The sequence below is a fragment of the Oncorhynchus gorbuscha genome, linkage group LG04 (genome assembly GCF_021184085.1).
Source record: "Oncorhynchus gorbuscha isolate QuinsamMale2020 ecotype Even-year linkage group LG04, OgorEven_v1.0, whole genome shotgun sequence".
In the NCBI taxonomy this organism is placed as follows: Eukaryota; Metazoa; Chordata; class Actinopteri; order Salmoniformes; family Salmonidae; genus Oncorhynchus; species Oncorhynchus gorbuscha.
In genome coordinates, this window is record NC_060176.1 from 74,596,880 (window position 1) to 74,624,576 (window position 27,697).

Here is a 27,697-nt window from a genome sequence, read left to right on the forward strand (position 1 = left end):
AGCGTGACACGCGCCGCTTCGTGGCTGCTTGTTCGGACTGCGCGCAGACTAAGTCGGGTAACTCTCCTCCTGCCGGTCGTCTCAGACCGCTCCCTTCTGCTCCTTCTCGACCATGGTCTCACATTGCCTTAGACTTCATTACCGGTCTGCCTTTGTCTGCGGGGAAGACTGTGATTCTGACGGTTGTCGATAGGTTCTCTAAGGCCACATTTCATTCCCCTCGCTAAACTTCCTTCCGCTAAGGAGACGGCACAAATCATTATTGAGAATGTATTCAGAATTCATGGCCTCCCGTCGCCGTTTCAGACAGAGGCCCGCAATTCACGTCACAGTTTTGGAGGAGTTCTGTCGAGATTGGTGCGTCCGTCAGTCTCTCTTCCGGGTTTCATCCCCAGTCTAACGGTCAAGCAGAGAGGGCCAATCAGACGATTTCGATACTCAGGCAGCCTTTTTTCAGAAACCCTGCGTCTTGGGCAGAACAGCTCCCCTGGGCAGAATACGCTCACAATATTCCTGTCTGCTACCGGGTTATCTCCGTTTCAGAGTAGTCTGGGTTACCAGCCTCCTCTGTTCTCATCCCAGCTTGCCGAGTCCAGCGTTCCCTCCGCTCAAGCGTTTGTCCAACGTTGTGAGCGCACCTGGAGGAGGGTGAGGTCTGCACTTTGCCGTTACAGGGCACAGACGGTGAGAGCCGCCACAAACGCAGGATTAAGAGTCCAAGGTATTGTTGCGGCCAGAGAGTGTGGCTTTCCACTCGCAACCTTCCTCTTACGACAGCTTCTCGTAAGTTGACTCCGCGGTTCATTGGTCCGTTCCGTGTCTCCCAGGTCGTCAATCCTGTAAAATGTGCGACTGCTTCTTCCGCGACATCTTCGTCGCGTCCATCCTGTCTTCCATGTCTCCTGTGTTAAGCCCTTTCTTCGCACCCCGTTCGTCTTCCCTGTCCCCCTCCCGTCCTTGTCGAGAGCGCACCTATTTACAAGGTACATAAGATCATGGACATGCGTTCGGGACGGGGTCACCAATACCTAGTGGATTGGGAGGGTTACGGTCCTGAGGAGAGGAGTTGGGTTCCGTCTCGGGACGTGCTGGACCGTTCACTCATCGATGATTTCCTCCGTTGCCGCCAGGATTCCTCCTCGAGTGCGCCAGGAGGCGCCGGTGAGTGGGGGTACTGTCATGTTTGTCATTTATTATCATGTCTTGTCCCTGTGCTCCCCATGCTATTCGTTTCCCTCTGCTGGTCTTATTTGGTTCTTTCCTCCTTCTATCCCTCTCTCTCCCCTCCCTTCTCACTCTCTCGCTCTCTTCTCTCTATCGTTCTTTCCTGCTCCCAGTTGTTCCTATTCCCCTAATCATCATTTAGTCTTCCCACACCTGTTCCCGATCCTTTCCCTGATTAGAGTCCCTATTTATTCCTTTGTGATCCGTTTCCTGTCCAACGGTTCCTTGTTTTGTATTCACCATGCTGTGATTGCGTTTCGCCCTGTCCTGTCGTGTTTTTTGCCTTCATCAGATGCTGCGTGTGAGCAAGTGGCTCTATCAACTACGGCCTGCGCCTACCCGGATAACCTGCAGTCTGTGGCAAAGCTAGTTATTCCCCACAGACTAGAGGATTTTGTTATTCCCTGTTTTGGATTTAAATAAACTCTGTTTCTGTTAAGTCGCTTTTGGGTCCTCTTTCACCTGCATGACAATTCCATTGAATGGTGGGATAGTTTAACCAAAATATGCCACAAGACCTAGAATTGCCTTGTGTATCCCAAGCTAACTTTTTTTTTATGAATTTAAAGCAAAAATCCCCAAATTCCCGGAATTAACTTCCCATGTAAAATTTCAATAAAGTTTCCAACCTTTTGCAACCCTAGACTCCAGCCACCCTAGACATAGACTGTTCTCTCTGCTACCACACGGCAAGCGCTTCTGGAGAGCCACGTCCAGGTCCACGAGGCTCCTTAACAGCTTCTTCCCCCAAGCCATTAGACTGCTAAACAGTTTATCAAATGGCTACCCAGACTATTTGCATTGACCCCCCTTTTTTTTACACTGCTGCAACTCTCTGTTGATTTATCTGTGCATAGTCACTTTACCCCTACCTGATGTACATGATACCTCCATTACCTCAACTTACCTGTACCCCTGCACAACATTGACTCGGTACCGGTACCCCCTGTATATAGCCTCCACATTGACTCGGTACCGGTACCCCCTGTATATAGCCTCCACATTGACTCGGTACCAGTACCCCCTGTATATAGCCTCCACATTGACTCGGTACCGGTACCCCCTGTATATAGCCTCCACATTGACTCTGTACTGGTAGTCCCTGTATATAGCCTCCACATTGACTCTGTACTGGTAGTCCTGTATATAGCCTCCACATTGACTCGGTACCGGTACCCCCTGTATATAGCCTCCACATTGACTCGGTACTGGTACCCCCTGTATATAGTCTCCACATTGACTCGGTACTGGTACCCCCTGTATATAGCCTCCACATTGACTCTGTACTGGTAGTCCTGTATATAGCCTCCACATTGACTCTGTACTGGTAGTCCCTGTATATTGCCTCCACATTGACTCTGTACTGGTAGTCCTGTATATAGCCTCCACATTGACTCCGTACCGGTACCCCCTGTATATAGCCTCCACATTGACTCTGTACCGCTACCCCCTGTATATAGCCTCCACATTGACTCTGTACCGGTACCCCCTTTATATAGCCACCACATTGACTCTGTACCGGTACCCCCTGTATATAGCCTCCACATTGACTCTGTACTGGTAGTCCTGTATATAGCCTCCATATTGACTCGGTACCGCTACCCCCTGTATATAGCCTCCACATTGACTCTGTACCGCTACCCCCTGTATATAGCCTCCACATTGACTCTGTACCGGTACCCCCTGTATAATGCCTCCACATTGACTCTGTACCGGTACCCCCTGTATATAGCCTCCACATTGACTCGGTACCGGTACCCCCTGTATATGGTGTCCACAGATCGATACATAAGCAAAAATGTTGTCCGGAACCGGTACCAGAAACATGCACGTTCCCCTCTGCTCCTCTCCTCTTCCTTCTGCTCCTCTCCTCTCCCTTCTGCTCCTTTCCCCTCTGCTCCTCTCCCCTCTGCTCCTCTCCCCTCCCCTCTGCTTCTCTCCCCTCTGCTCCTCTCCTCTCCCTTCTGCTCCTCTCCACTCCACTCCTCTCCCCCCTGCTCTGCTCCTCTCCGCTCCTCTCCCTTCTGCTCCTCTCCCCTCTGCTCCTCTCCCCTCTGCTCCGCCCCTCTCCCCTCTGCTCCTCTCCCCTCTGCTCCTCTCCCCTCCCCTCTGCTCCTCTCCTCTCCCTTCTGCTCCTCTCCCCTCCCCTCCTCTCCTCTCTTCTCTCCCCTCCTCTCCTCTCTTCTCCCCTCCTCTCCCCTCCTCTCCTCTCCCTCTCCTCTCTGCTCCTCTCCCCTCCCCTCCTCTCCTCTCCTCTCTGCCCCTCTACCTCTCTTCTCCTCTCCCTCTCCTCTCTTCTCCTCTCTTCTCCTCTCCTCTCTTCTCCTCTCTTCTCCTCTCCTCTCCTGTTCTTCTCTCCTCTCCTCTCCTCTCCTCTCCTCTCCTCTCCTCTCCTCTCCTCTCCTCTCCTCTCCTCTCCTCTCCTCTCCTCTCCTCTCCTCTCCCTATGCCTCCTGTTCTCCTCTCCTCTCCTGTTCTCCTCTCCTCTCCTCTGCCTCCTGTTCTCCTCTCCTCTCCCCTCTGCTCCTCTCCCCTCTGCTCCTCTCCCCTCCCCTCTGCTCCTCTCCCCTCTGCTCCTCTCCTCTCCCTTCTGCTCCTCTCCCTCCACTCCTCTCCTCCCTGCTCTGCTCCTCTCCGCTCCTCTCCCTTCTGCTCCTCTCCCTTCTGCCCCTCTCCCCTCTGCTCCTCTCCCCTCTGCTCCGCCCCTCTCCCCTCTGCTCCTCTCCCCTCTGCTCCTTTCCCTCCCCTCTGCTCCTCTCCTCTCCCTTCTGCTCTGCTCCTCTCCGCTCCTCTCCCTTCTGCTCCTCTCCCTTCTTCCCCTCTCCCCTCTGCTCCTCTCCCCTCTGCTCCGCCCCTCTCCCCTCTGCTCCTCTCCCCTCTGCTCCTCTCCCCTCCCCTCTGCTCCTCTCCCTTCTGCTCCTCTCCCCTCCCCTCCTCCCTCCCCTCCCCTCCTCTCCTCTCCTCTCTCTCTCTCTCTCTCCCTTTCTCCTCTCCTCTCCTCTCCTCTCTGCTCCTCTCCCCTCCTCTCCTCTCCTCTCTGCTCCTCTACCTCTCCTCTCTTCTCCTCTCCTCTCTGCTCCTCTCCCTCTCCTCTCTTCTCCTCTCTTCTCCTCTCTTCTCCTCTCCTCTCCTGTTCTCCTCTCCTCTCCTCTCCTCTCCTCTCCTCTCCTCTCCTCTCCTATGCCTCCTGTTCTCCTCTCCTCTTCTCTCCTCTCCTCTCCTGTTCTCCTCTCCTCTCCTGTTCTCCTCTCCTCTCCTCTCCTATGCCTCCTGTTCTCCTCTCCTCTCCCCTCTGCTCCTCTCCCCTCTGCTCCCCTCCCCTCTGCTCCTCTCCCCTCTGCTCCTCTCCTCTCCCTTCTGCTCCTCTCCCCTCCACTCCTCTCCCCCCTGCTCCGCTCCGCTCCTCTCCTCTCCTCTCCTATGCCTCCTGTTCACTCTCTCCAGTTGGACTGAGCAGAGCAATAGCAGATTTGCCACATGCCCGTCTGGTTTAATATTTCAGTTTGTGGATGCAGAGACGGCGCCCTGAAACAATTTACTGCAACATTAATGAAAGCAGAGAAACATGCATATTGATGAGGGTATTCTTTTGGAATCTGCACATTCCGGATAGCCTTGAGGCACATAGTAAGAATATTCTGTTGACAAATATGGCAGATGAATATTCAGTGATAACATCAAATCTGATAAGCATAAATTGGCTGTGTTCTTTCTTCATGTGGTCCTCTGAGCGAGGCCCACCCACACACACACACACACACACACACACGCACACACACACACACACACACACACACACACACACACACACACACACACACACACACACACACACACACACACACACACACACACACACACACACACACATACACACACGTGTTTCTGTTGTGTTGAGAGAACGGTGTGTGTGTGTGTGTGTGTGTGTGTGTGTGTGTGTGTGTGTGTGTGTGTGTGTGTTGTGTGTGTGTGTGTGTGTGTGTGTGTGTGTGTGTGTGTGTGTGTGTGTGTGTGTGTGTGTGTGTGTGTGTTGTGCCAGACTCAAAGCAAAGTTACCTGAAGTCACCGCTCAGAGCCTGGTTCCTCTCTAGGTTCCTGCCTTTCTAGGGAGTTGTTCCTAGCCACTGTGCTTCTACATCTGCATTGCTTGTTGTTTGGGGTATTAGGCTGGGTTTCTGTACAACACTTTGAGACATCAGCTGATGTAGAAAGGGCTTTATAAATAGATTTGATTAATGTCCTTAGAGGCCGGATAAGCTGTGTCAAAGCTGTGTGTCCACGTGTGGTGTGTGTGCAGGTGCTTGTACCCCGAGACGGGACTATGGAACTGCTGTTCGATGCGGGATGCGAGCCCTCTCCCTCAGCAGACTGACAGAGGATACAATGGGGGTAATTAATGAGGGCCTCAGTACAACCCTCCTCCCCCTTCAGGCTGTTCAATGGGACTGATACGAGACGGGCGGCGCTGGCCCTTGCTGTCAGGGCCTCCAAGGTGAGGGAGACATGAGACAGGCAGCTGTCCGTCTGTCCATCGGGGGCAGCAGTCTACCACTAGCCTGGCCAGGAATGACATGTGACAGGTTCACTCCGGAGGCCCATGAAGGACATGATCGCTCTCCTCTCTTTCTCTCTCATCTCTTTCTCTCCCTCTCCTCTCTTTCTCTCTGCTCTCTCTGCTCTCTTTCTCCCCTCATCTTTCTCTCTGCTCCCTTTCTCCCCCCTCCTCTTTCTCCCCTCCTCTCTTTTTCTCTCATCTCTTTCTCTCCCTCTCCTCTCTTTCTCTCTGCTCTCTTTCTCCCCTCTCCTCTCTTTCTCTCTGCTCTCTTTCTCCCCCCTCCTCTTTCTCTCTCCTCTCTTTCTCTCTGCTCTCTTTCTCCACTCATCTCTTTCTCTCTGCTCTCTTCCTCTCTCCTCTCTTTCTCTCTGCTCCCTTTCTCCCCTCTCCTCTCTTTCTCTCTGCTCCCTTTCTCCCCTCTCCTCTCTTTCTCTCCTCTCCTCTCTTTCTCTCTCCTCTCTTTCTCTCTGCTCCCTTTCTCCCCTCTCCTCTCTTTCTCTCCTCTCCTCTCTTTCTCTCTCCTCTCTTTCTCTCTGCTCCCTTTCTCCCCTCTCCTCTCTTTCTCTCCTCTCCTCTCTTTCTCTCTCCTCTCTTTCTCTCTGCTCTCTTTCACCCCTCTCCTCTCTTTCTCTCTCCTCTCTTTCTCTCTGCTCTCTTTCTCCCCTCTCCCCTCTTTCTCTCTCCTCTCTTTCTCTCTGCTCCCTTTCTCCCCTCTTTCTCCCCTCTCCTCTCTTTCTCTCCTCTCCTCTCTTTCTCTCTCCTCTCTTTCTCTCTCCTCCCCTCTCTGCTCCCTTTCTCCCCTCTCCTCTCTTTCTCTCCTCTCTTTCTCTCTCCTCTCTTTCTCCCCTCTCCTCTCTTTCTCTCTCCTCTCTTTCTCTCTGCTCCCTTTCTCCCCTCTCCTCTCTTTCTCCCCCCTCCTCTCTTTCTCTCTCCTTTCTCTCTGCTCTCTTTCTCCCCTGTCCTCTTTTTCTCTCTCCTCTCTTTCTCTCTGCTCCCTTTCTCCCCTCTCCCCTCTTTCTCCCCTCTCCTCTCTTCCTCTCCTCTCTTTCTCTCTCCTCTATTTCTCTCTCCTCTCCTCTCTGCTCCCTTTCTCCCCTCTCCTCTCTTTCTCTCCTCTCCTCTCTTTCTCTCTCCTCTCTTTCTCTCTGCTCCCTTTCTCCCCTCTCCTCTCTTTCTCCCCCCTCCTCTCTTTCTCTCTCCTTTCTCTCTGCTCTCTTTCTCCCCTGTCCTCTTTTTCTCTCTCCTCTCTTTCTCTCTGCTCCCTTTCTCCCCTCTCCTCTCTTTCTCTCCTCTCCTCTCTTTCTCTCTCCTATCCTCTCTGCTCCCTTTCTCCCCTCTCCTCTCTTTCTCTCCTCTCCTCTCTTTCACTCTCCTCTCTCTCTGCTCTCTTTCTCCCCTCTCCTCTCTTTCTCTCTCCTCTCTTTCTCTCTGCTCCATTTCTCCCCTCCTCTCTTTCTCCCCCTCCTCTCTTTCTCTCTCCTTTCTCTCTGCTCTCTTTCTCCTCTGTCCTCTTTTTCTCTCTCCTCTCTTTCTCTCTGCTCTCTTTCTCCCCTCCTCTCTTTCTCCCCTCTCCTCTCTTTCTCTCTCCTTTCTCTCTGCTCTCTTTCTCCCCTCTCCTCTCTTTCTCCCCTCTCCTCTCTTTCTCCCCTCTCCTCTCTTTCTCTCTCCTCTCTTTCTCTCTCTCCTCTCTTTCTTTCTCTCTCTCTTTTTGAGCACATACGGTAGATCAGGGATCATGAAATAGATTCAGCTGCGGGACAATATTTTTCTTGAGCGGATGGTCGAGGGCCAGAACTTAATTTACAAATAATTTGTGGGACTTCAAATTCACCGCAAGAAGGTATAAGGTTTGGTCCACGGGGCACCAGTTGGGGAACCCTGGGGTAGACCATCATCAGATACTTCATTACCCTAAACCTGGTACAAAGTCTTTCTGCCCTTGTAGGAGTGAGTACTAGCAGTAGTAGTAGAAAACTAGGTTTTTAGACATTTTATTATTACCTCGCATACATTACTGTCAGTGATGATACGGTGTTACTGCTACTGCTGTACTCTGTTACGGCTACCCTGAGATTGTCATAACCACAGCAACAGGGATACAACGTGTGTGTGTGTGTGTGTGTGTGCATAGCAGTTCTACTGTGTCCATCTACAAAAGACAGAGAGAATCTGGTTAGGTTCTAGTCTGTCTGTGCTGAATCTCACAAGATAAAAATGGGGCATTCAGAGAGAATACAAGACATTATGCTGTACAATGTAGGTTGGTGATGTCTAACTTGGGCTTTTTTTTGGTACAAAATATTAAATTATTCAGATTGAAAATACATCATTAAAACATAATTAGAGAAATAACTTTTGCAAACTAATTTTCCTGAAACCTCATTATGGAAAGCCTCTGGTTTAAGGGCTATATCTGAATTAGCAATGAGATTCTGGAGCTGTATTTCAACCCTGGTACTTTCTACCATGTACACAGGTACAAGAACAGCGTTGAGCCTGTCTGTACACAAAGATGCCACCGGTGTGATGAGGTTCGGAGTGTTTCACTCTACAATCCTCCAACACATGTACTTCTAATGTCAACTCGTCCATGTTGTGGAGCTTTGGTGCCTTTGTGGACTTGAAGTTGCATTTTCCTCACTAATGGTTAAGGTTAGAATTGGGGAAGGAGAAACTGATCTTAGATCAGGTGTCCTGGCCCAGGTGTTTCCCATGTAGCTGACGACCCTCTCAACTCCGCCCACCGGCATCCTAATAAGGAAACAAGAACAAAGACAGAATACGGCAGACAGAGTGGGAGGGTCGTCACACCTTTTACAACATGGTCTTTTATTATCGTGTTTATTCAGCTTATTTCTGTCTTCAGTCTAAATCATAATATATAGGCTTACTGTTGCATGGTCTAGTACTCTATTGTGTGCGCGTGCATGCTTGCCTATACATGTCGTGTGTGTGTGAGAGACAGAGACTGTGTGTGTGTGTGTGTGTGTGAGAGACAGAGACTGCGTGTGTGTGTGTGTGAGAGACAGAGACTGCGTGTGTGTGTGTGTGTGTGAGAGACAGAGACTGTGTGTGTGTGTGTGTGAGAGAGAGACAGAGACTGCGTGTGTGTGTGTGTGTGTGTGTGTGTGTGTGTGTGTGTGTGTGTGTGTGTGTGTGTGTGTGTGTGTGTGTGTGTGTGTGTGTGTGTGTGTGTGTGTGTGTGTGTGTGTGTGTGTGTGAGAGACAGAGACTGTGTGTGTGTGTGTGTGTGTGTGTGTGAGAGACAGAGACTGCGTGTGTGTGTGTGTGTGTGTGTGAGAGACAGAGACTGCGTGCGTGTGTGTGTGTGTGAGAGACAGAGACTGCGTGTGTGTGTGTGTGAGAGACAGAGACTGCGTGCGTGTGTGTGTGAGAGACAGAGACTGCGTGTGTGTGTGTGTGAGAGACAGAGACTGCGTGCGTGTGTGTGTGAGAGACAGAGACTGCGTGCGTGTGTGTGTGTGTGTGAGAGACAAAGACTGCGTGTGTGTGTGTGTGTGAGAGACAGAGACTGCGTGTGTGTGTGTGTGTGTGTGAGAGACAGAGACTGCGTGTGTGTGTGTGTGAGAGACAGAGACTGCGTGTGTGTGTGTGTGAGAGACAGAGACTGCGTGTGTGTGTGTGTGTGAGAGACAGAGACTGCGTGTGTGTGTGTGTGAGAGACAGAGACTGCGTGTGTGTGTGTGTGAGAGACAGAGACTGCGTGTGTGTGTGTGTGTGTGTGTGTGAGAGAGACAGAGACTGTGTGTGTGTGTGTGTGTGTGTGTGTGTGTGTGTGTGTGTGTGTGTGTGTGTGTGTGTGTGTGTGTGTGTGTGTGTGTGTGTGTGTGTGTGTGTGTGTGTGTGTGTGTGTGTGTGTGTGTGTGTGTGAGAGACAGAGACTGCGTGTGTGTGTGTGTGTGTGAGAGACAGAGACTGCGTGTGTGTGTGTGTGAGAGACAGAGACTGTGTGTGTGTGTGTGTGTGTGTGAGAGACAGAGACTGCGTGTGTGTGTTCTGTTGGAACTCTTGTCGACACACTGTGGTGTGCATTGTACTTCCAGTCCAGTCTTTGTTGACACCTGATTGGCAAGCTAGCTAGCTGCACTCCATCTCTCCTCTCTCTGGCTGTTTTTGAGCAGGAATAGAGTGCAGTCACGCATGGCAGCTGCTTTCAGGATGTGACACGCTGGTAGCTACAACATTATCAGCCTCTATAGACATCTGAGATACTATCTGATGCAGACTCAATTTATCAGCTGCTTCTCTTCTCCTCGCCTCCTTTTCCCCCTCTTGATATATATTTTCCTTATTGTTTATCCAGGTCTTGTGCTGTCAGGGAGAACAAGACGGGCCCAGTAAAGCATCTTATCTGCTGCAGAGCTGACAGTTGCGTGAGGGGGGCTGCAGTAGCAGTAGGCGCCGGGTAGCTTTGATGTGCATGGAACTCTGCCTCCCATCAACTCCTCGCTCCATCAGCCCTCATCATTGTGTTACCAGCCTTGTGTACTCCAACTTCCAGCCAATTCTCTCTCTCTCTACGTTTTTTCCCTCTGTACCTCTTCACAGCCTCTATTTGTTGAGATCTCCCATTTTGATTTCAGATTTCTGTGTACTGGGCAATTTGTACTGGGCTGTGTGCAGGGCTTTGTACTGGGCTGTGTGCAGGGCTTTGTACTGTGCTGTGTGCAGGGCTTTGTACTGGGCTGTGTGTAGGGCTTTGTACTGGGCTGTGTGCAGGGCTTCGTACTAGGCTGTGTGCAGGGCTTTGTACTGGGCTGTGTGTAGGGCTTTGTACTGGGCTGTGTGCAGGGCTTCGTACTAGGCTGTGTGCAGGGCTTTGTACTGGGCTGTGTGCAGGGCTTTGTACTGGGCTGTGTGCAGGGCTTTGTACTGTGCTGTGTGCAGGGCTTCGTACTGGGCTGTGTGTAGGGCTTCGTACTGGGCTGTGTGCAGGGCTTTGTACTGGGCTGTGTGCAGGGCTTTGTACTGGGCTGTGTGCAGGGCTTTGTACTGGGCTGTGTGCAGGGCTTTGTACTGGGCTGTGTGCAGAGCTTTGTACTGGGCTGTGTGCAGGGCTTCGTACTGGGCTGTGTGCAGGGCTTTGTACTGGGCTGTGTGCAGGGCTTCGTACTGGGCTGTGTGCAGGGCTTCGTACTGGGCTGTGTGCAGGGCTTTGTACTGGGCTGTGTGCAGGGCTTTGTACTGGGCTGTGTGCAGGGCTTTGTACTGGGCTGTGTGCAGGGCTTTGTACTGGGCTGTGTGCAGGGCTTTGTACTGGGCTGTGTGCAGGGCTTTGTACTGGGCTGTGTGCAGGGCTTTGTACTGGGCTGTGTGCAGGGCTTTGTACTGGGATGTGTGCAGGGCTTTGTACTGGGCTGTGTGCAGGGCTTTGTACTGGGCTGTGTGCAGGGCTTTGTACTGGGCTGTGTGCAGGGCTTTGTACTGGGCTGTGTGCAGGGGAATGGAGTGGGTGGTTGGCACATGGTGGTGATGTGCTGCCAGACTAGTTTGCCTAAAGCTCATTAAGTAGCCTGGCTAGGGGAGGTCTGAGGGCTGGGTCTTGGGGCTGGGTCTGAGGGCTGGGGCTATATCGAATTAATTTTATTAATTCAAATGTGTTTTTTTTCGTGATATTCCAAGTGCCGGTATCGCAAGAATCAAGCTTTATGTTCACTTGTTCTCATGTTGTATTTATGGTCTCGTCTCCTTCCCTCCTTTGTGCTGTGTGCACCTTCCCATTTACACCAGAGATGTGAATATAATGAAGAGATGCTCACGTCTCCTCCCTAACAATGGGAGTTGCTGTTCTAAAGACGGGAAAGCAGGCGACAAGCTTCGGTTCAAAACAAGCCTATAGAAACGCATCGGCCTTATTTTGGACTGATTTTTAGCGAGAGTTAAACCTATCGCTTTGCCTCTTCCTCTATGGTTTACACACCAAGCCCCTCCCCCTGCCTCTCACGCCAGAGGAAGATCACGTCTTCCTCTCTGACGAGCGGTTTCAACTCGCTATTTGCATTTGAGGTTTGGTCCAACAGAATTGGTCATATGGACACCGAAACACGTTGGGGCGTTTATTTTACTGTAATAAAGGAGAAGTTCACTTTTCTAACAAGACCTTTTGTATGTCTCAACGACTCAAATTGCGTGCAGAAAAGACACTACTAAAACCAGAGTGAACATTGCTTCCGGAACACAAATGCCCAGTTTGTCACCCGCAGCATTGGGGTACTACGTAACTACATTTACATTACATTTAAGTCATTTAGCAGACGCTCTTATCCAGAGCGACTTACAAATTGGTGCATTCACCTTATGACATCCAGTGGGACAGTCACTTAACAATAGTGCATCTAAAACTTAGGGGGGGTGGGGTGAGAGGGATTACTTAACCTATCCTAGGTATTCCTTAAAGAGGTGGGGTTTCAGGTGTCTCCGGAAGGTGGTGATTGACTCCGCTGTCCTGGCGTCGTGAGGGAGTTTGTTCCACCATTGGGGGGCCAGGGCAGCGAACAGTTTTGACTGGGCTGAGCGGGAGCTGTACTTCCTCAGTGGTAGGGAGGCGAGCAGGCCAGAGGTGGATGAACGCAGTGCCCTTGTTTGGGTGTAGGGCCTGATCAGAGCCTGGAGGTACTGAGGTGCCGTTCCCCTCACAGCTCCGTAGGCAGACTAGACGTGCTAGCTGTCTAGTCTGTGTTTTATATATAAACACCATTTTATATAAGGAATTGGCAACTTGTTCTCATTCTGAGAAATAATGTAGGCCACTTGATTTCAACATCTGAACAAAGTGGAAAGGCTAACATGCTGTTCAAACAAGACAAGACAGACAGAAGGGTGTGTGCAGAAGTATTCAACTGTTCAACCTTGTCAGCTACTGTAGCAAATAGATCCAAGTTGGCTACACTAGAAATATAAAGATTAGCTGGCTAATGGCATGTGGGCTTGAGAGATGGTTGATGAGACCAGTGTTATTTCCTATAGCCCAATGCCTGCTACAATAAGTCAGTCATTTATTAGTGAATGTACATTGTACATGGTTCTGGTTCAATTTGTAACAAAAAAATGGCATTTTCAATAGAAAGCAGGTGAAACTATTTTGATAAAATTAATTATGACACAACTCTGTGTTGCTGTCTGTTCACACTGCTATGCTTTATCTTGGCCAGGTCGCAGTTGTAAAGGAGAACTTGTTCTCAACTAGCCTACCTGGTTAAATAAAGGTGAAATTACATTTTTTTAAAATTGTGGGTCTTATTGTTGTGGAAGGCTTATATTTAACCGAAGTATAATTTCATGAGCCCTGAATGAATTTGATTTTTGCTGACTGTTTGAAATGCGGTGTATTTGACCTTTAACTGAACACCGCTTATTTAGAGAATTTTTTTTAATGATTTATTCAGATCCCTAAACTTTTTCCAGATTTTGTTACATTGAGCCTTTTTCTGGAGTGAATTTAATTGATTTTTCTCATAAATCTTCACACAATTCCCCGCTACGATAAAGCGAAAACAGGTTATTAGAAATGTTGGCAAATGTATTAAAAATAAAAACCGAAATGCCTTATTTACCACGGTACAGAAGTATTCAGACCCTTTGCTATGCGACTCGACTTTGAGCTCAGGTGCATCCTGTTTCCGTTCATCATCCTTGAGATGTTTCTACAACTTGATTGGAGTCCACCTGTGGTACATTCAATTGATTGGACACGATTTGAAAAGGCAGTCATCTGTCTATACAAGGTCCCACAGTTGACTGTGCATGTCAGAGCAAAAACCAAGCCATGAGGTTGAAGAAATTGTCCGTAGAGTTCAGAGACAGGATTGTGTTGAGGCACAGATCTTGGGAAGAGTACCAAACCATTTCTGCAGCATTGAAGGTCCCCAAGAAAACAGTGGCCTCCATCATTCTTAAATTGAAGAAGTTTGGAACCACCAAGACTCTCAGCCAAACTGAGAAATCAGGGGAGAAGGGCCTTGGTCAGTTAGGTAACCAAGAACGCGATGGTCACTCTGACACAGCTCCAGTTCCTCTGTGGAGGTAGGATAACCTTCCAGAAGGACAACCATCTCTGCAGCACTCCACCAATCAGACCTTTATGGTAGAGTGGCCAGACGGAAGTCACGAATCAGGAAAAGGCACACGACAGCCCGCTTGGAGTTTGCCAAAAGGCACCTAAAGACTCTCCGACCATGGTAAAACATATTCTCTGGTCTGATGAAACCAAGATTGAACTCTTTGGCCTGAATGCCAAGCATCACATCTGGAGGAAACCAGGCACCGCTCATCACCTGGCCAATACCATCCCTATGGTGAAGCATGGTGGTGGCAGGGACTGGGAAACTAGTCAGGATCGAGGGAAAGATGAACAGAGCAAAGTACAGAGTGATCCTTGATGAAAACGTGCTCCAGAGCGCTCAGGACCTCAGACTGGGGCAATGGTTGACCTTCTAACAGGACAACAACCCTAAGCACACAGCCAAGACAATGCAGGAGAGGCTTCGGGACAAGTCTCTGAATGTCCTTGAGTGGCCCAGCCAGAGCCCAAACTTGAACCCGATTGAACATCTCTGGAGAGACGTGGAAATAGCTGAAAATGTCGAAGGGTTTGAATACTTTCCGAATGCACTGTATATCATGAATCGCCATTAAGTTTGAAACAAAAATTGAGATATGATTTGATCTGATCTGATTGCGTAATCACCACGAGAGGACTCTGATTGCGTAATCACCACGAGAGGACTCTGATTGCGTAATCACCACGAGCGGACTCTGATTGCGTAATCACCACTAGAGGACTCTGATTGCGTAATCACCACTAGAGGACTCTGATTGCGTAATCACCACTAGAGGACTCTGATTGCGTAATCACCACGAGAGGACTCTGATTGCGTAATCACCACGTGAGGACTCTGATTGCGTAATCACCACTAGAGGACTCTGATTGCGTAATCACCACGAGAGGACTCTGATTGCGTAATCACCACTAGAGGACTCTGATTGCGTAATCACCACTAGAGGACTCTGATTGCGTAATCACCACTAGAGGACTCTGATTGCGTAATCACCACTAGAGGACTCTGATTGCGTAATCACCACTAGAGGACTCTGATTGCGTAATCACCACTAGAGGACTCTGATTGCGTAATCACCACTAGAGGACTCTGATTGCGTAATCACCACTAGAGGACTCTGATTGCGTAATCACCACGAGAGGACTCTGATTGCGTAAGACACCTGAAACCCCACCTCTTTAAGGAATACCTAGGATAGGTTAAGTAATCCCTCTCACCCCACCCCCCCTAAGTTTTAGATGCACTATTGTTAAGTGACTGTCCCACTGGATGTCATAAGGTGAATGCACCAATTTGTAAGTCGCTCTGGATAAGAGCGTCTGCTAAATGACTTAAATGTAAATGTAATGTAAATGTAATCACCACTAGAGGACTCTGATTGCGTAATCACCACGAGAGGACTCTGATTGCGTAATCACCACGAGAGGACTCTGATTGCGTAATCACCACGAGAGGACTCTGATTGCGTAATCACCACTAGAGGACTCTGATTGTACCTCAGCTGGCTCTGCGAGGAATCGTACAATACCGAGAGGCAGGCACGACAAAAAGCCCAAGCCCTCAATGACAGTCTTTTCATACAATGTTGAGAGTTTGTTTTTCTGCTTCATTGTGTTGATCTGACAAACTGCATTTAGTTGTGGGTGGAGAAGGGCTGTTCACGTCCTTCCATTTTGTTTTTAGAGAGAGAGAGAGAGAGAGCGCGAGAGACAGAGAGCATGTTTTTGCTCCTTGTTGCAGACATTTGTGACTCATATGGAGTTTCCCAATGCACTAGCAGTCTGTCTTCAGATGGCAAATTTTAGCAACACATGAATGAATGACTGCTGTGCTCAGCAGGACTGTAGGATTTGTATCAGACTGTACTGTCTCTACTGACTCACTGGGTTCAGTGTGAATCAGACTGTACGGTCTCTACTGACTCACTGGGTTCAGTGTGAATCAGACTGTACTGTCTCTACTGACTCACTGGGTTCAGTGTGAATCAGACTGTACTGTCTCTACTGACTCACTGGGTTCAGTGTGAATCAGACTGTACTGTCTCTACTGACTCACTGGGTTCAGTGTGAATCAGACTGTACTGTCTCTACTGACTCACTGGGTTCAGTGTGAATCAGACTGTACTGTCTCTACTGACTCACTGGGTTCAGTGTGAATCAGACTGTACGGTCTCTACTGACTCACTGGGTTCAGTGTGAATCAGACTGTACTGTCTCTACTGACTCACTGGGTTCAGTGTGAATCAGACTGTACTGTCTCTACTGACTCACTGGGTTCAGTGTGAATCAGACTGTACTGTCTCTACTGACTCACTGGGTTCAGTGTGAATCAGACTGTACTGTCTCTACTGACTCACTGGGTTCAGTGTGAATCAGACTGTACTGTCTCTACTGACTCACTGGGTTCAGTGTGAATCAGACTGTACTGTCTCTACTGACTCACTGTGTTCAGTGTGAATCAGACTGTACTGTCTCTACTGACTCACTGGGTTCAGTGTGAATCAGACTGTACAGTCTCTACTGACTCACTGGGTTCAGTGTGAATCAGACTGTACGGTCTCTACTGACTCACTGGGTTCAGTGTGAATCAGACTGTACTGTCTCTACTGACTCACTGGGTTCAGTGTGAATCAGACTGTACTGTCTCTACTGACTCACTGGGTTCAGTGTGAATCAGACTGTACTGTCTCTACTGACTCACTGGGTTCAGTGTGAATCAGACTGTACGGTCTCTACTGACTCACTGGGTTCAGTGTGAATCAGACTGTACAGTCTCTACTGACTCACTGGGTTCAGTGTGAATCAGACTGTACGGTCTCTACTGACTCACTGTGTTCAGTGTGAATCAGACTGTACAGTCTCTACTGACTCACTGTGTTCAGTGTGAATCAGACTGTACAGTCTCTACTGACTCACTGTGTTCAGTGTGAATCAGACTGTACAGTCTCTACTGACTCACTGTGTTCAGTGTGCAACTGGATAGAGAACAAAGCAGCTTCGCTGTGACATTCTCCTCGAGGGGAAAAAAGTGATGAAATGGTGTTGCGTCTCCACTTGTGCATATAATCAGCTGGAAGGCTTTTAACAAAACTCTGCCATTAGCAACTTGCTGTGTTTCTTCACAGCCCAATAAAGACTGGGACTGCAGAGGCTTTCCTTTTAAATCACTCTGTTTTACTATCGTGTGTGTTTTGCCGACCGAGGCAGGCCTGTTGCCACAGAGTGTATACTTGAGAGGACACCAGAGTTTGTAAATCAACCCCCCCCCCCCTTGTCCTTGGCTACACCAGCGCTCCTCCCATCTCTCTACCAGCCCTGTTCCATCAACACGGCTGGAGAACTCTCAGCACACGCAGACAGACACACACACACTGCTTTTTACTCAACATCATTTATCCTTTCAATGTCAGTTCACAGGTCTCGGGATATCTGAAGGAATTATATATATATATATACGAGTGATTATTTTAAAAAGCTCAGTGTTCTTCTGGTTTTTATTACTGTGTCCATTTAATGTGTTGATGGAATGATTCGTCTTATTTCTGCTTAAGTAATGATGGAACTCTATTCCACATCAAGTAACTAATGCAAGCAGGTAAAACTACAACTTATTGAACAACGCAGACTGTGTAATGGCAGACAGGAACACACACACACGTACGTTATAATATTGGTGTATGGTGGTGTTATAGCTGTTGTATTGTAGATATGTAGTGGAGTAATAATGTTCTATGATGGATTGTTTTATTTAGATATGTTGGTGTGATGTGTTTGGACCCCAGGAAGAGTAGCTAATGGGGATCCCTAATAAATACACATGCTAAATGGGATCAGACATGACGCGTTAGCACTCTGTTCCTCCGTCCCAATAGGCCCTTTCTGTCTCCATCTGTTTTCCTCTGTGATGGAATAACACGGTGATATTACATTCAATTCCCATTTACACCTCGAAAGTTATTGCATATGCTTTGCTCCTTGTAATTAGATTCCCCTGTTCAGAGTAGATTTGTATCAAACACGGTAAGGAAATTGCTTTACTTTTTGGGCTGTCGACTCGGTTAATTTCCTATATAACCTCCCGTCTACTCAGATTGTGTTTAGTTAGTCAAACATTTGACGTAGAATCTGAAGAGCAGCTCCGTCTTGTCGAGGTTCAGCTTGAGGTGGTGGGCCGACATCCAAGCTGAGATATCTGCCAGGCTGGGTGTCAGAAGGGGGAATGATGGTTCAGGGTGTCCAAGGCAGCAGATCCATCTAGGAGAATGAAAACGGTCTGGAGGAGGGAGGAGGGGGTGGGGTCTAGTGGTCAGGGATGAGTTGATGAGGGGAGTGAGGAATGGGAGAAGATCTCCAGAGATGGTCTGGGGGAGGGAGGAGGGGTTGGGGTCTCGTGGTCAGGGATGAGTTGATGAGGGAAGTGAGGAATGGGAGAAGGTCTCCAGAGATGGTCTGGAGGAGGGAGGAGGGGATGCAGCCAGTGGTCAGGGATGAGTTGATGAGGGAAGTGAGGAATGGGAGAAGGTCTCCAGAGATGGTCTGGAGGAGGGGGAGGGGTTGGGGTCTCGTGGTCAGGGATGAGTTGATGAGGGAAGTGAGGAATGGGAGAAGGTCTCCAGAGATGGTCTGGAGGAGGGAGGAGGGGTTGGGGTCTCGTGGTCAGGGATGAGTTGATGAGGGAAGTGAGGAATGGGAGAAGGTCTCCAGAGATGGTCTGGAGGAGGGAGGAGGGGATGCAGCCAGTGGTCAGCAGGATTTCATCTGGAGAGAGAGAGAGCGGAGAAAGAGGTCCTGTAAGTCACTTTGGATAAAAGTATTTGCTAAACATGGCCATGTTGCATAAGAGAGGCAGTGTTGTGTGACCAGGAACAGGTGGCTGTCTCTCCTTGGTGCCATTGCTCTGTGTACCACCTCCCCACTGTGTGCTGTAGGGACTGAGGCTGCTTCCTGTTCTGGTTAAAGTCTCCAGTTGGACTGAGGCTGCTTCCTGTTCTGGTTAACGTCTCCAGTTGGACTGAGGCTGCTTCCTGTTCTGGTTAACGTCTCCAGTTGGACTGAGGCTGCTTCCTGTTCTGGTTAACGTCTCCAGTTGGACTGAGGCTGCTTCCTGTTCTGGTTTTTACAGAGCAAGGTTCCAGTTGGTCGGGAAATAATTAGACAAAGCTCCGGGAACTTACGATGCCTCGTCAAAATGTCCCTGCAGTTAACCAGCTACTACTGGGGCGGCAGGGTAGCCTAGTGGTTAGAGTGTTGGACTAATAACCGAAAGGTTGCAAGTTCAAATCCCCGAGCTGACAAGGTACAAATCTGTCGTTCTGCCCCTGAAAATAAGATTTTTTTCTTAACTGACTTGCCTGGTTAAATAAAGATAAAATAAACATTGGTGTCATATTTTTTTTTTTTTTTTGTCTTTCTCTCTCCCTCTTTCTCTCGGTTCGCAGACCATCTATCCCAGCCGGGCAACAAGCCAAAACAGTACCAGCACAAGAGACAGAAGGCCGGCTCGGTCTCTCATCGAGGACCAATACAGCCGTATGGCGGCAGAACACTCCACTTCCAGCGATGAGAGCCACTGCCCAGCCCCAGCCCTGTCGTCCAGTGGCCCCGGGGGAGGCAGGGACCATGCAGGACCCCCGAGGAGACCAGAAGGGGCTCTGACCTCATCAGAGGTAGGGGCTCTCAGGAGAATCGACTACCCAGCCAGCCAGATCCCCCGGGCGGTGGTGGTGGGGAATGCGATGTGGGGCAGCAGCTCCAGCCTCCAGAGCCGAGGCAGTCCCTGCCGAAGCAGCCTCTCCTCAGACAGTGAGAGAGCCCCGGTACCTATACCTTGCCAGCCTTCTCTCTCCACCTCATCTTCCTCTTCCTCCTTCACGGGCCGCCTGGGTCAGCCTCCCAGAGGCCCCCTTTCCCTGCACATGTACAGCCGCAAGAACGTCTTCCTACAGCACTCACTTTACACTGCCGAACTGCAGGCCCTGGCCCAACACGACGGCTAAGGCACACACACACACACACTCGCACGCACACAACCATTCAGACTTATACACACACCTTTCACTTTCCCCATATCCCCTAAAACATATCATATAATGGACACATCACCATCTGAATCATGGAAGTGAAAGTAATCTCCGGAATCCACCTAACAACCAGTGTCCTCAACCATCAACTTCCAATCAACTTGACTTTAGCTCAAATCCTACCCATTTCTTACATTTCATTCATCTCAACAACTAGCTGTCAGTCCTTCCCATCCCTGAGCAGAGTATGCTGTAACAGACACTATCCTGTACCCACCATCTAGATCACAGTTACACGATCATCCAAGCATACCTCTAGACTCACAGAACCTCAGAAGGTACATGTCTGTGTGGTACTGTGCATTTGACCACTTTGACATATTAAAAGGTTGATAGATGTGCTCACTTGAACACACACACCAGTCTGCCCGCCAGCCAGTCTGCCAGTCAGTCAGCCAGTCAGTCTGCCAGTCAGTCAGCCAGTCAGTCTGCCAGTCAGTCAGCCAGTCAGTCAGCCAGCCAGTCTGCCAGTCAGTCTGCCAGTCAGTCAGCCAGCCAGTCTGCCAGTCAGTCTGCCAGTCAGTCTGCCAGTCAGCCAGCCAGTCAGCCAGCCAGTCTGCCCGCCAGTCAGTCTGCCAGTCAGTCAGCCTGCCGGTCAGTCAGCCAGTCAGTCTGCCAGCCAGTCAGTCAGCCAGCCAGTCTGCCAGTCAGTCAGCCAATCAGTCAGTCAGTCAGTCTGCCAGTCAGCCAGTCAGTCAGCCAGCCAGTCTGCCAGTCAGCCAGTCAGTCAGCCAGCCAGTCTGCCAGTCAGTCAGCCAGTCAGTCAGCCAGCCAGTCTGCCAGCCAGTCAGTCTGCCAGTCTGCCCGCCAGCCAGTCTGCCAGTCAGTCAGCCAGTCAGTCAGCCAGCCAGTCAGTCAGCCAGCCAGTCTGCCAGTCAGCCAGCCAGTCTGCCAGTCAGTCTGCACGCCAGCCAGTCTGCCAGTCAGCCAGTCAGTCAGCCAGCCAGTCTGCCAGTCAGTCAGCCAGCCAGTCTGCCAGTCAGCCAGCCAGCCAGTCTGCCCGCCAGCCAGTCTGCCTGCCAGTCTGCCCGCCAGCCATTCTGCCAGTCAGTCAGCCAGCCAGTCTGCCAGTCAGTCAGCCAGTGTTCACATGGCACTCGTCAGTCTAACACCTTAGATCAGCACTAAATGATGAGCGTTGGCTGACAGCTGCTTATGCCCACACACACACACACACTGCTATTACACCCTAACATGGAGACACTCCACTCCCCTCTCCGCTCTAACACTACAGGGAATGAACTCATGTGAACGTTACAGTTTTGTCAGCATAGCTGAACATGGCCAATCCATGCTGCTCATTGCACTGACAATGTGACTGACATACTTCTCATATTTGCCAAATCCTGTCAAAGATCCCAACTCTGATTTCTGACACAGACAGTCAGTCCAATTTAAGGGAGTTTCATTCATTAACCTTTTAATAAGTGCATGCTTTTTAAGATTATATACACATTTAAATGGGGGGGGGGCTTTTGTACAGTGAAAGTGGGTGTCTTTAATAAGAACAGATGTCTGTCTACACCTGACACTGAACTGGGACGATTCATAAAGCATCTGAGTGCTGATCTAAGATCAGTTTTGTCTTTTAGATAAATAATGAATTAGATGATGTTTTATAGGAGCTACCTGGTCCTAGATCAGCACTTCTGCTCTTAGAGGCTGTATAATGTCTTATCCTTGTACTGTACTCTTAGATCAGGCTGATAAATAATGAATTAGATGATGTTTTATAGGAGCTACCTGGTCCTAGATCAGCACTTCTGCTCTTAGAGGCTGTATAATGTCCTTGAGAATAGAACCCTATCCTTGTACTGTACCTTATTTTAGGCAATAGGTCTTGTTCAAGGCATAGCGTTTCATATTCGGAGAACACCCATTGTGATAACAATGTTGATGGTACATGAGAATGCACGTCTTTGAACTGTAAGATGGGTTTACAAAAAAAATGTTCATGAGCTGTAATGATAATTAGACACGCAATGATTTTTGTAACAATGTACATGAAACTGCCATGCAACTGGACTCAACGCTACAGTACATAGTGGTGTACAGTATAGAGGCTGCTGGGAGACTGTGTCTGTTGTCTGTTCTCTTTGGAAACAGCAGAAAGTGGTCTAGTTGGAGTCCAGTCTAGTTGGAGCAGAAGCAAGGACTCATCGAGGTGAAGGACATCTTGAAGAAATGCAGCTTTACTTACTCTCCCCCGGTCCATCTCCTCTCCCCCAGGATTACTGCTCCACTTTCTCTCTCCCTCTACCTCTCTCTCCTCTCTCCTCTTTCTCTCTCTCGCTCCTCTTTCTCTCTCACTCTACCTCTCTCTTTCTCTCTCCCTCTACCTCTCTCTCCTCTCTCTTTCTCTCTCTCTCTCCTCTTTCTCTCTCCCTCTACCTCTCTCTCCTCTCTCTTTCTCTCTCCCTCTACCTCTCTCTCCTCTCTCTTTCTCTCTCCCTCTACCTCTCTCTCCTCTTTCTCTCTCCCTCTCCCTCTCTCTCTTTCTCTCTCCTCTCCTCTTTCTCTCTCCCTCTACCTCGCTCTCCTCTCTCCTCTTTCTCTCTACCTCGCTCTCCTCTTTCTCTCTACCTCGCTCTCCTCTCTCCTCTTTCTCTCTCCCTCTACCTCTCTCTCCTCTTTCTCTCTCCCTCTCAGCCTACTTACACTAGCCCAGCATTGTCACACCTAGAGAGAGTGAAAGAGAGAGCGGCTTGGAGGAGGGAATGTCTTCAGTGCTCTCTCTATCCTGTGTTTAGCGGGGCTCTCTGTATCCCATGACGACAATGATGGGCTAGTACAACAGGTGTCAAACTCATTCCACAGAGGGCCGTGTGTCTGCGAGTTTTCACTCCACCCTTGTACTTGATTGATGAATTAAGGTCACTAATTAGTAAGGAACTCCCCTCAGCTGGATGTCTACAGCTTAATTGAAAAGAAAAAACAAAAACCTGCAGACACTCTTCCCTCATGGAATGAGTTTGACACCCCTGGGCTAGTGGAAGCAGCCAGCTGCATTTACCCACAATGACTTTCTGCCAAACACAGCCAGCCCACCAGCCGGTATTCCCCCAGCCAGCCCACCTGCCGGTATTCCCCCAGCCAGCCCACCAACTGGTATCCCCCGCAGCCAGCCCTCCAGCCGGTATTCCCCCAGCCAGCCCACCAGCCGGTATTCCCCCAGCCAGCCCACCAGCCTGTATCCCGTCAGCCTGTGTCCCCTCAGCCAGCCCGTCAGCCTCTATCCCGTCAGCCTGTATCCCCCTCAGCCTGTATCCCCTCAGCCTGTATCCTGTCAGCCTGTATCCCCCAGCCAGCCCGTCAGCCTGTATCCCGTCAGCCTGTATCCCCCCAGCCAGCCTGTCAGCCTGTATCTCCTCAGCCAGCCCGTCAGCCTGTATCCCGTCAGCCTGTATCCCCCCAGCCAGCCCGTCAGCCTGTATCCCCTCAGCCAGCCCGTCAGCCTGTATCCCCCCAGCCAGCCCATCAGCCTCTATCCCGTCATCCTGTATCCCCCTCAGCCTGTATCCCCTCAGCCTGTATCCTGTCAGCCTGTATCCCCACAGCCAGCCAGACCATCAGCCTGTATCCCCACAGCCAGCCAGCCCATCCGCCTGTATCCCCACAGCCAGCCAGCCCATCAGCCTGTATCCCCACAGCCAGCCAGCCCATCAGCCTGTATCCCCACAGCCAGCCAGCCCATCAGCCTGTTTCCCCACAGCCAGCCAGCCCATCCGCCTGTATCCCCACAGCCAGCCAGCCCATCAGCCTGTATCCCCACAGCCAGCCAGCCCATCAGCCTGTATCCCCACAGCCAGCCAGACCATCAGCCTGTATCCCCACAGCCAGCCAGCCCATCAGCCTCTATCCCCACAGCCAGCCAGCCCATCAGCCTGTATCCCCACAGCCAGCCAGACCATCAGCCTGTATCCCCACAGCCAGCCAGCCCATCAGCCTGTATCCCCACAGCCAGCCAGCCCATCAGCCTGTATCCCCACAGCCAGCCAGCCCATCAGCCTGTATCCCCACAGCCAGCCTAGGTCTCTACAGTGTTTGCGCCTGATTCCACTATGTGTTTAATACGAACTGTAATAATTCTGGAACATTTCCTGTGTGGTTTACATGTTGGGGGGGGTTCAGCTTTAATTATTGCAACTTTGGGATAGATCAACATACTGTTCTCAGGACAAGGATTGGGAATACAAAGGGGAGCTCAAGGTTTAAGGACAAAGTTGAGGTTTTGAGTTCTGAACAAATGTGTACACAACTGATTTACAATGATCGTTTCTCTTGTAGTGGACAGAGCATCACAAGAGTCTCAGTAATGTATGTTTCTTAACTGACCACAAAGTCCAGGACACTTCGTTGACTGTTAGCTCTCATATTGGATAACAAGGACTTATTATTTAGAGTGTTTGATGAAGAGCATGACTGTATTTACACACTGGTGACATGATGTTATATCCTGTATATTGTACATCGATAAGCCCTGTTAATATTCACGTAAGTCGATTTTAAGGTTATTTAAAAAAAACATTTACAGGGTTCAACAATGTAGAGAAATGAGAGAACCAAAACAAACACAAACATACTATGTCAAGTGGTCTCTCCACCACAATAGTTGTTTTAATCAATTATTTTCACTCTATTATTTACTGATAAAAAAAGATGAGAAGAGATGCTCGGTGTGCGGTGCTGTTGACTTTGGTGACATTGAACCAATCTACTAGAGTTTCTTTCATTTGGGTGTTGGGTTATCGCTAATTATGTTTGGATGGCTTTATCCCACAGGGTTGGCTGCTCTCCCCTATTCATTAGAGCTGCAGACACCCTCCATTAGCTCTGGAGATAGCTACTGGCGTTGAGAGTGAAGTGGAGGAGGAGACCCTCATTAAACGACTCAACCAGTGAATGCACTGTTGATACAACGTGTTGATACAGTGAAGCATACCACCAACGAGCAACAAGTCACGCTGCTGCCTCGAGGGCTACGTTCAGTGGACAAGCTTTGTTCAATGTTGCAGATAATAATGAATATAACCAATGTGATTCCTGTCGGAGGCATGTTTTTCTTCACATACTATATTTCTATCTGCAAAGCTTGACAACGTTTTACCACTGAACGTGGCCTAGGTTTGTCTGGCAATTTATCAACATTTACATTCATATTGTCAACATGCACTGAGTGTACAAAGCATAAAGAACACCTGCTCTCAGAACATTTTCGTATTATTCTGTGCATAAATCCGAGACACTCCCATTTAGTATATGTGTTAGTTTGTAGATGTCCATTACCCATTTTGTTTGATATGTTACGGTTTACAATTTGTAATTTATCCGTTATTTTACCAGGTAAGTTGACTGAGAACACATTTTCATGAGCCAATTGTACACTGGGGATTATTAGGTGACCAGATTGGGAATTTAGCCAGGACACCAGGGTTAACACCACTACTCTTACAATATATGCCATGGGATCTTTAATGACCTCAGAGAGTCAGGACACCCTTTTTACGTCCCAAATCACTGCCCTGGGGCATTTTTTAGACCAAAGGAAAGAGTGCCTCCTACTGGCCCTCCAACACCACTTACAGCAGCATCTGGTCTCCCATCCAGGGACTGACCAGGAACAACCCTGCTTAGCTTCAGAAGCAAGCCAGCAGTGGTATGCTGCCAGCAGTGCTATGATATGTTACCAATTTTAGCTCGTTAGCTAGGCTAAAGGTTAAGATTAGGAGTTAGGTTAAAGGGTTAAGGTTGGGGGAAGGGTTAGCTAACATGCTGAGTAGCAAGTGGTTGAAAAGTTGATAAAATTGTCAGTGATGAGATTTGAACTCACAACCTTTTGTGTTGCTAAACCTTCTCATTATACACCCACCCATCTACCCTGATCAACTACCCTACTTCTGCCTGAGGTAACCACCTCTCTTTTGTCTCTCTTATACCAAACGTAACATATACTAATTAGAGTGTCCCGGATGTACTTTTACTATGTTATGTCTAGACTATGAGACGAAGCCGGCTCTTTCATGACAGACTGACCAGGTGGAAGCTATGATCCCTTATTGATGTCACCTGTTAAATCCACTTTCATCCGAGTAGATGAAGGGGAGGAGACAGGTTAAAGAAGGATTTGTAAGCCTTGATTGTGTGTGTGCCATTGACGGTGACTAAAGGTTGAAAGTGCCTTTTGAACCCTCCAATGGATATCCTGCCAACTTGACACAACTGTGGGAAACATTGGAGTCAACATGGGCCAGTAATCCTGTGGAAAGCTTTCGACACCTTGTAGAGTCCATGCCCCAACGTATTAACGCTGTTCTGAGGGCAACAACAAAAAAGATATATATATTGGCAAGGTGTTCGTAATGTTTTGTATTCTCAGTGTATATGAAACTGGACTCAACCCGCCTGGTAAAAGCACTCGGTGACATCACTGACACTCTGTGACATCATTCCAACCAACCAATCCCAGCTGCGTGAGTATTTCAGAGTGTTTCCAATTGCAACGTGAGCCTGTTCTGTTTGTGTGAGGAAGTGTGTGTCTCTCTCTCCAAGTATGTCATTAAATACATGATTGTACAAAACATTAAGAACACCTTCCTAATACTGTGTTGCGCTCCAGTGTGCCCTCAGAACAGCCTCAATTTGTCGGGGCATGGACTCTACAAAGTGTTGAAAGGCCCATGTTGACTCCAGTAGGTCCTACAGTTGTGTCCAGTTGGCTGGATGTCCTTTGGGTGGTGGACCATTCTTGATAAACAGGGGAAACTGTTAAGCATGAAACACCCAGCAGCGTTGCAGTTCTTGACACAAACCGGTGTTCCTGGCACCTACTACCATGTGCCGTTCAAAGGACCTTCAATATTTTGTCTTCCCCTCTGAGTGACACATACAATCCATGTCTCAATTGTCTCAAGGCTTAAAAATCTTTTTTTAACCTCTCTCCCCTTCATCTACTCGGATTGAAGTGAATTTAACAAGTCACATCAATAAGGGATCATAGCTTTCACCTGGATTCACCTGGTCAGTCTGTGTCGTGAAAGAGTAAGTCTCTTAAATGTTTTGTACACTCAGTGGAGATAGGGAGAACAGTGGGGTTTTTGAGCTCCCTATTTCAGTGTTGTGTCAGTGAACTGCAGGTTTTGTCTGCTCCTAGCCTGCTATCTATAGGACAGGCTCTCCCTGGCTTATACACCCATTGATGATTGGTGTCACTAACATCTTTTGACGCCCAGCCTCTGAATATCTCTTGTCACGCTGTCGTTTGTCACAATAAGAGTGGACATGGATCCATACTGTGCTGGTGCTCTCTCTCTGTGCTCTGTCGTGCCTGTCACCCCTCCTAAATGTCCTCCGTAAATCTTCTTATTGCATTGCCCTTGTTTATTACATCAGACCTCACAGCTCAGATGCCTGTAGTGAACCACAGTGACATCCCCACTCCGTAGCCCCTCGATGGCAATCTCTCTTTCTCTCTCTCTCTCTCCTGCGTTTCACTCCTCTCGTGTCCTATGCATCCTTAACTACTTTTTTGGCCTAAAAAGAGGCCAGGGTTGAACCTAGAAAGGCCCCTGGCGTCACAGGGAATAACCATGGTGAATAAAGACAGCAGAGGCATTGCAGAGATAAATGGGGATGTTTACTTTTGAGGGAGGCGGCCATTGAAATGCACAAACCTTTAATGCTCATCTCTGCCTCTGTGAAATTGCATTTGTTACGTGTGACACTTTGGTATATATCTCACCGACGCACTGAAGACTGAGTGTT

The 27,697-nt window shown here is 49.1% G+C and overlaps 1 protein-coding gene across 2 annotated transcripts in view; it reads left to right on the forward strand.

Annotated features, from left to right (window-relative positions):
* The window catches only part of LOC124034642 (serine-rich coiled-coil domain-containing protein 1-like), a 127,212-nt gene extending 106,825 nt beyond the window's left edge, over positions 1–20,387 (forward strand). Inside the window, exon 10 of one of the 2 annotated variants that reach the window (XM_046348087.1) lies at positions 19,295–20,387. In XM_046348087.1, coding sequence (XP_046204043.1) covers positions 19,295–19,852 — 558 coding nt within the window. In that variant the 3' untranslated portion in view covers positions 19,853–20,387. The remainder of the gene's footprint in view (positions 1–19,294) is intronic. The other variant, XM_046348088.1, reaches the window with a different exon arrangement.
* The last annotated feature ends 7,310 nt before the right edge of the window (positions 20,388–27,697 follow it).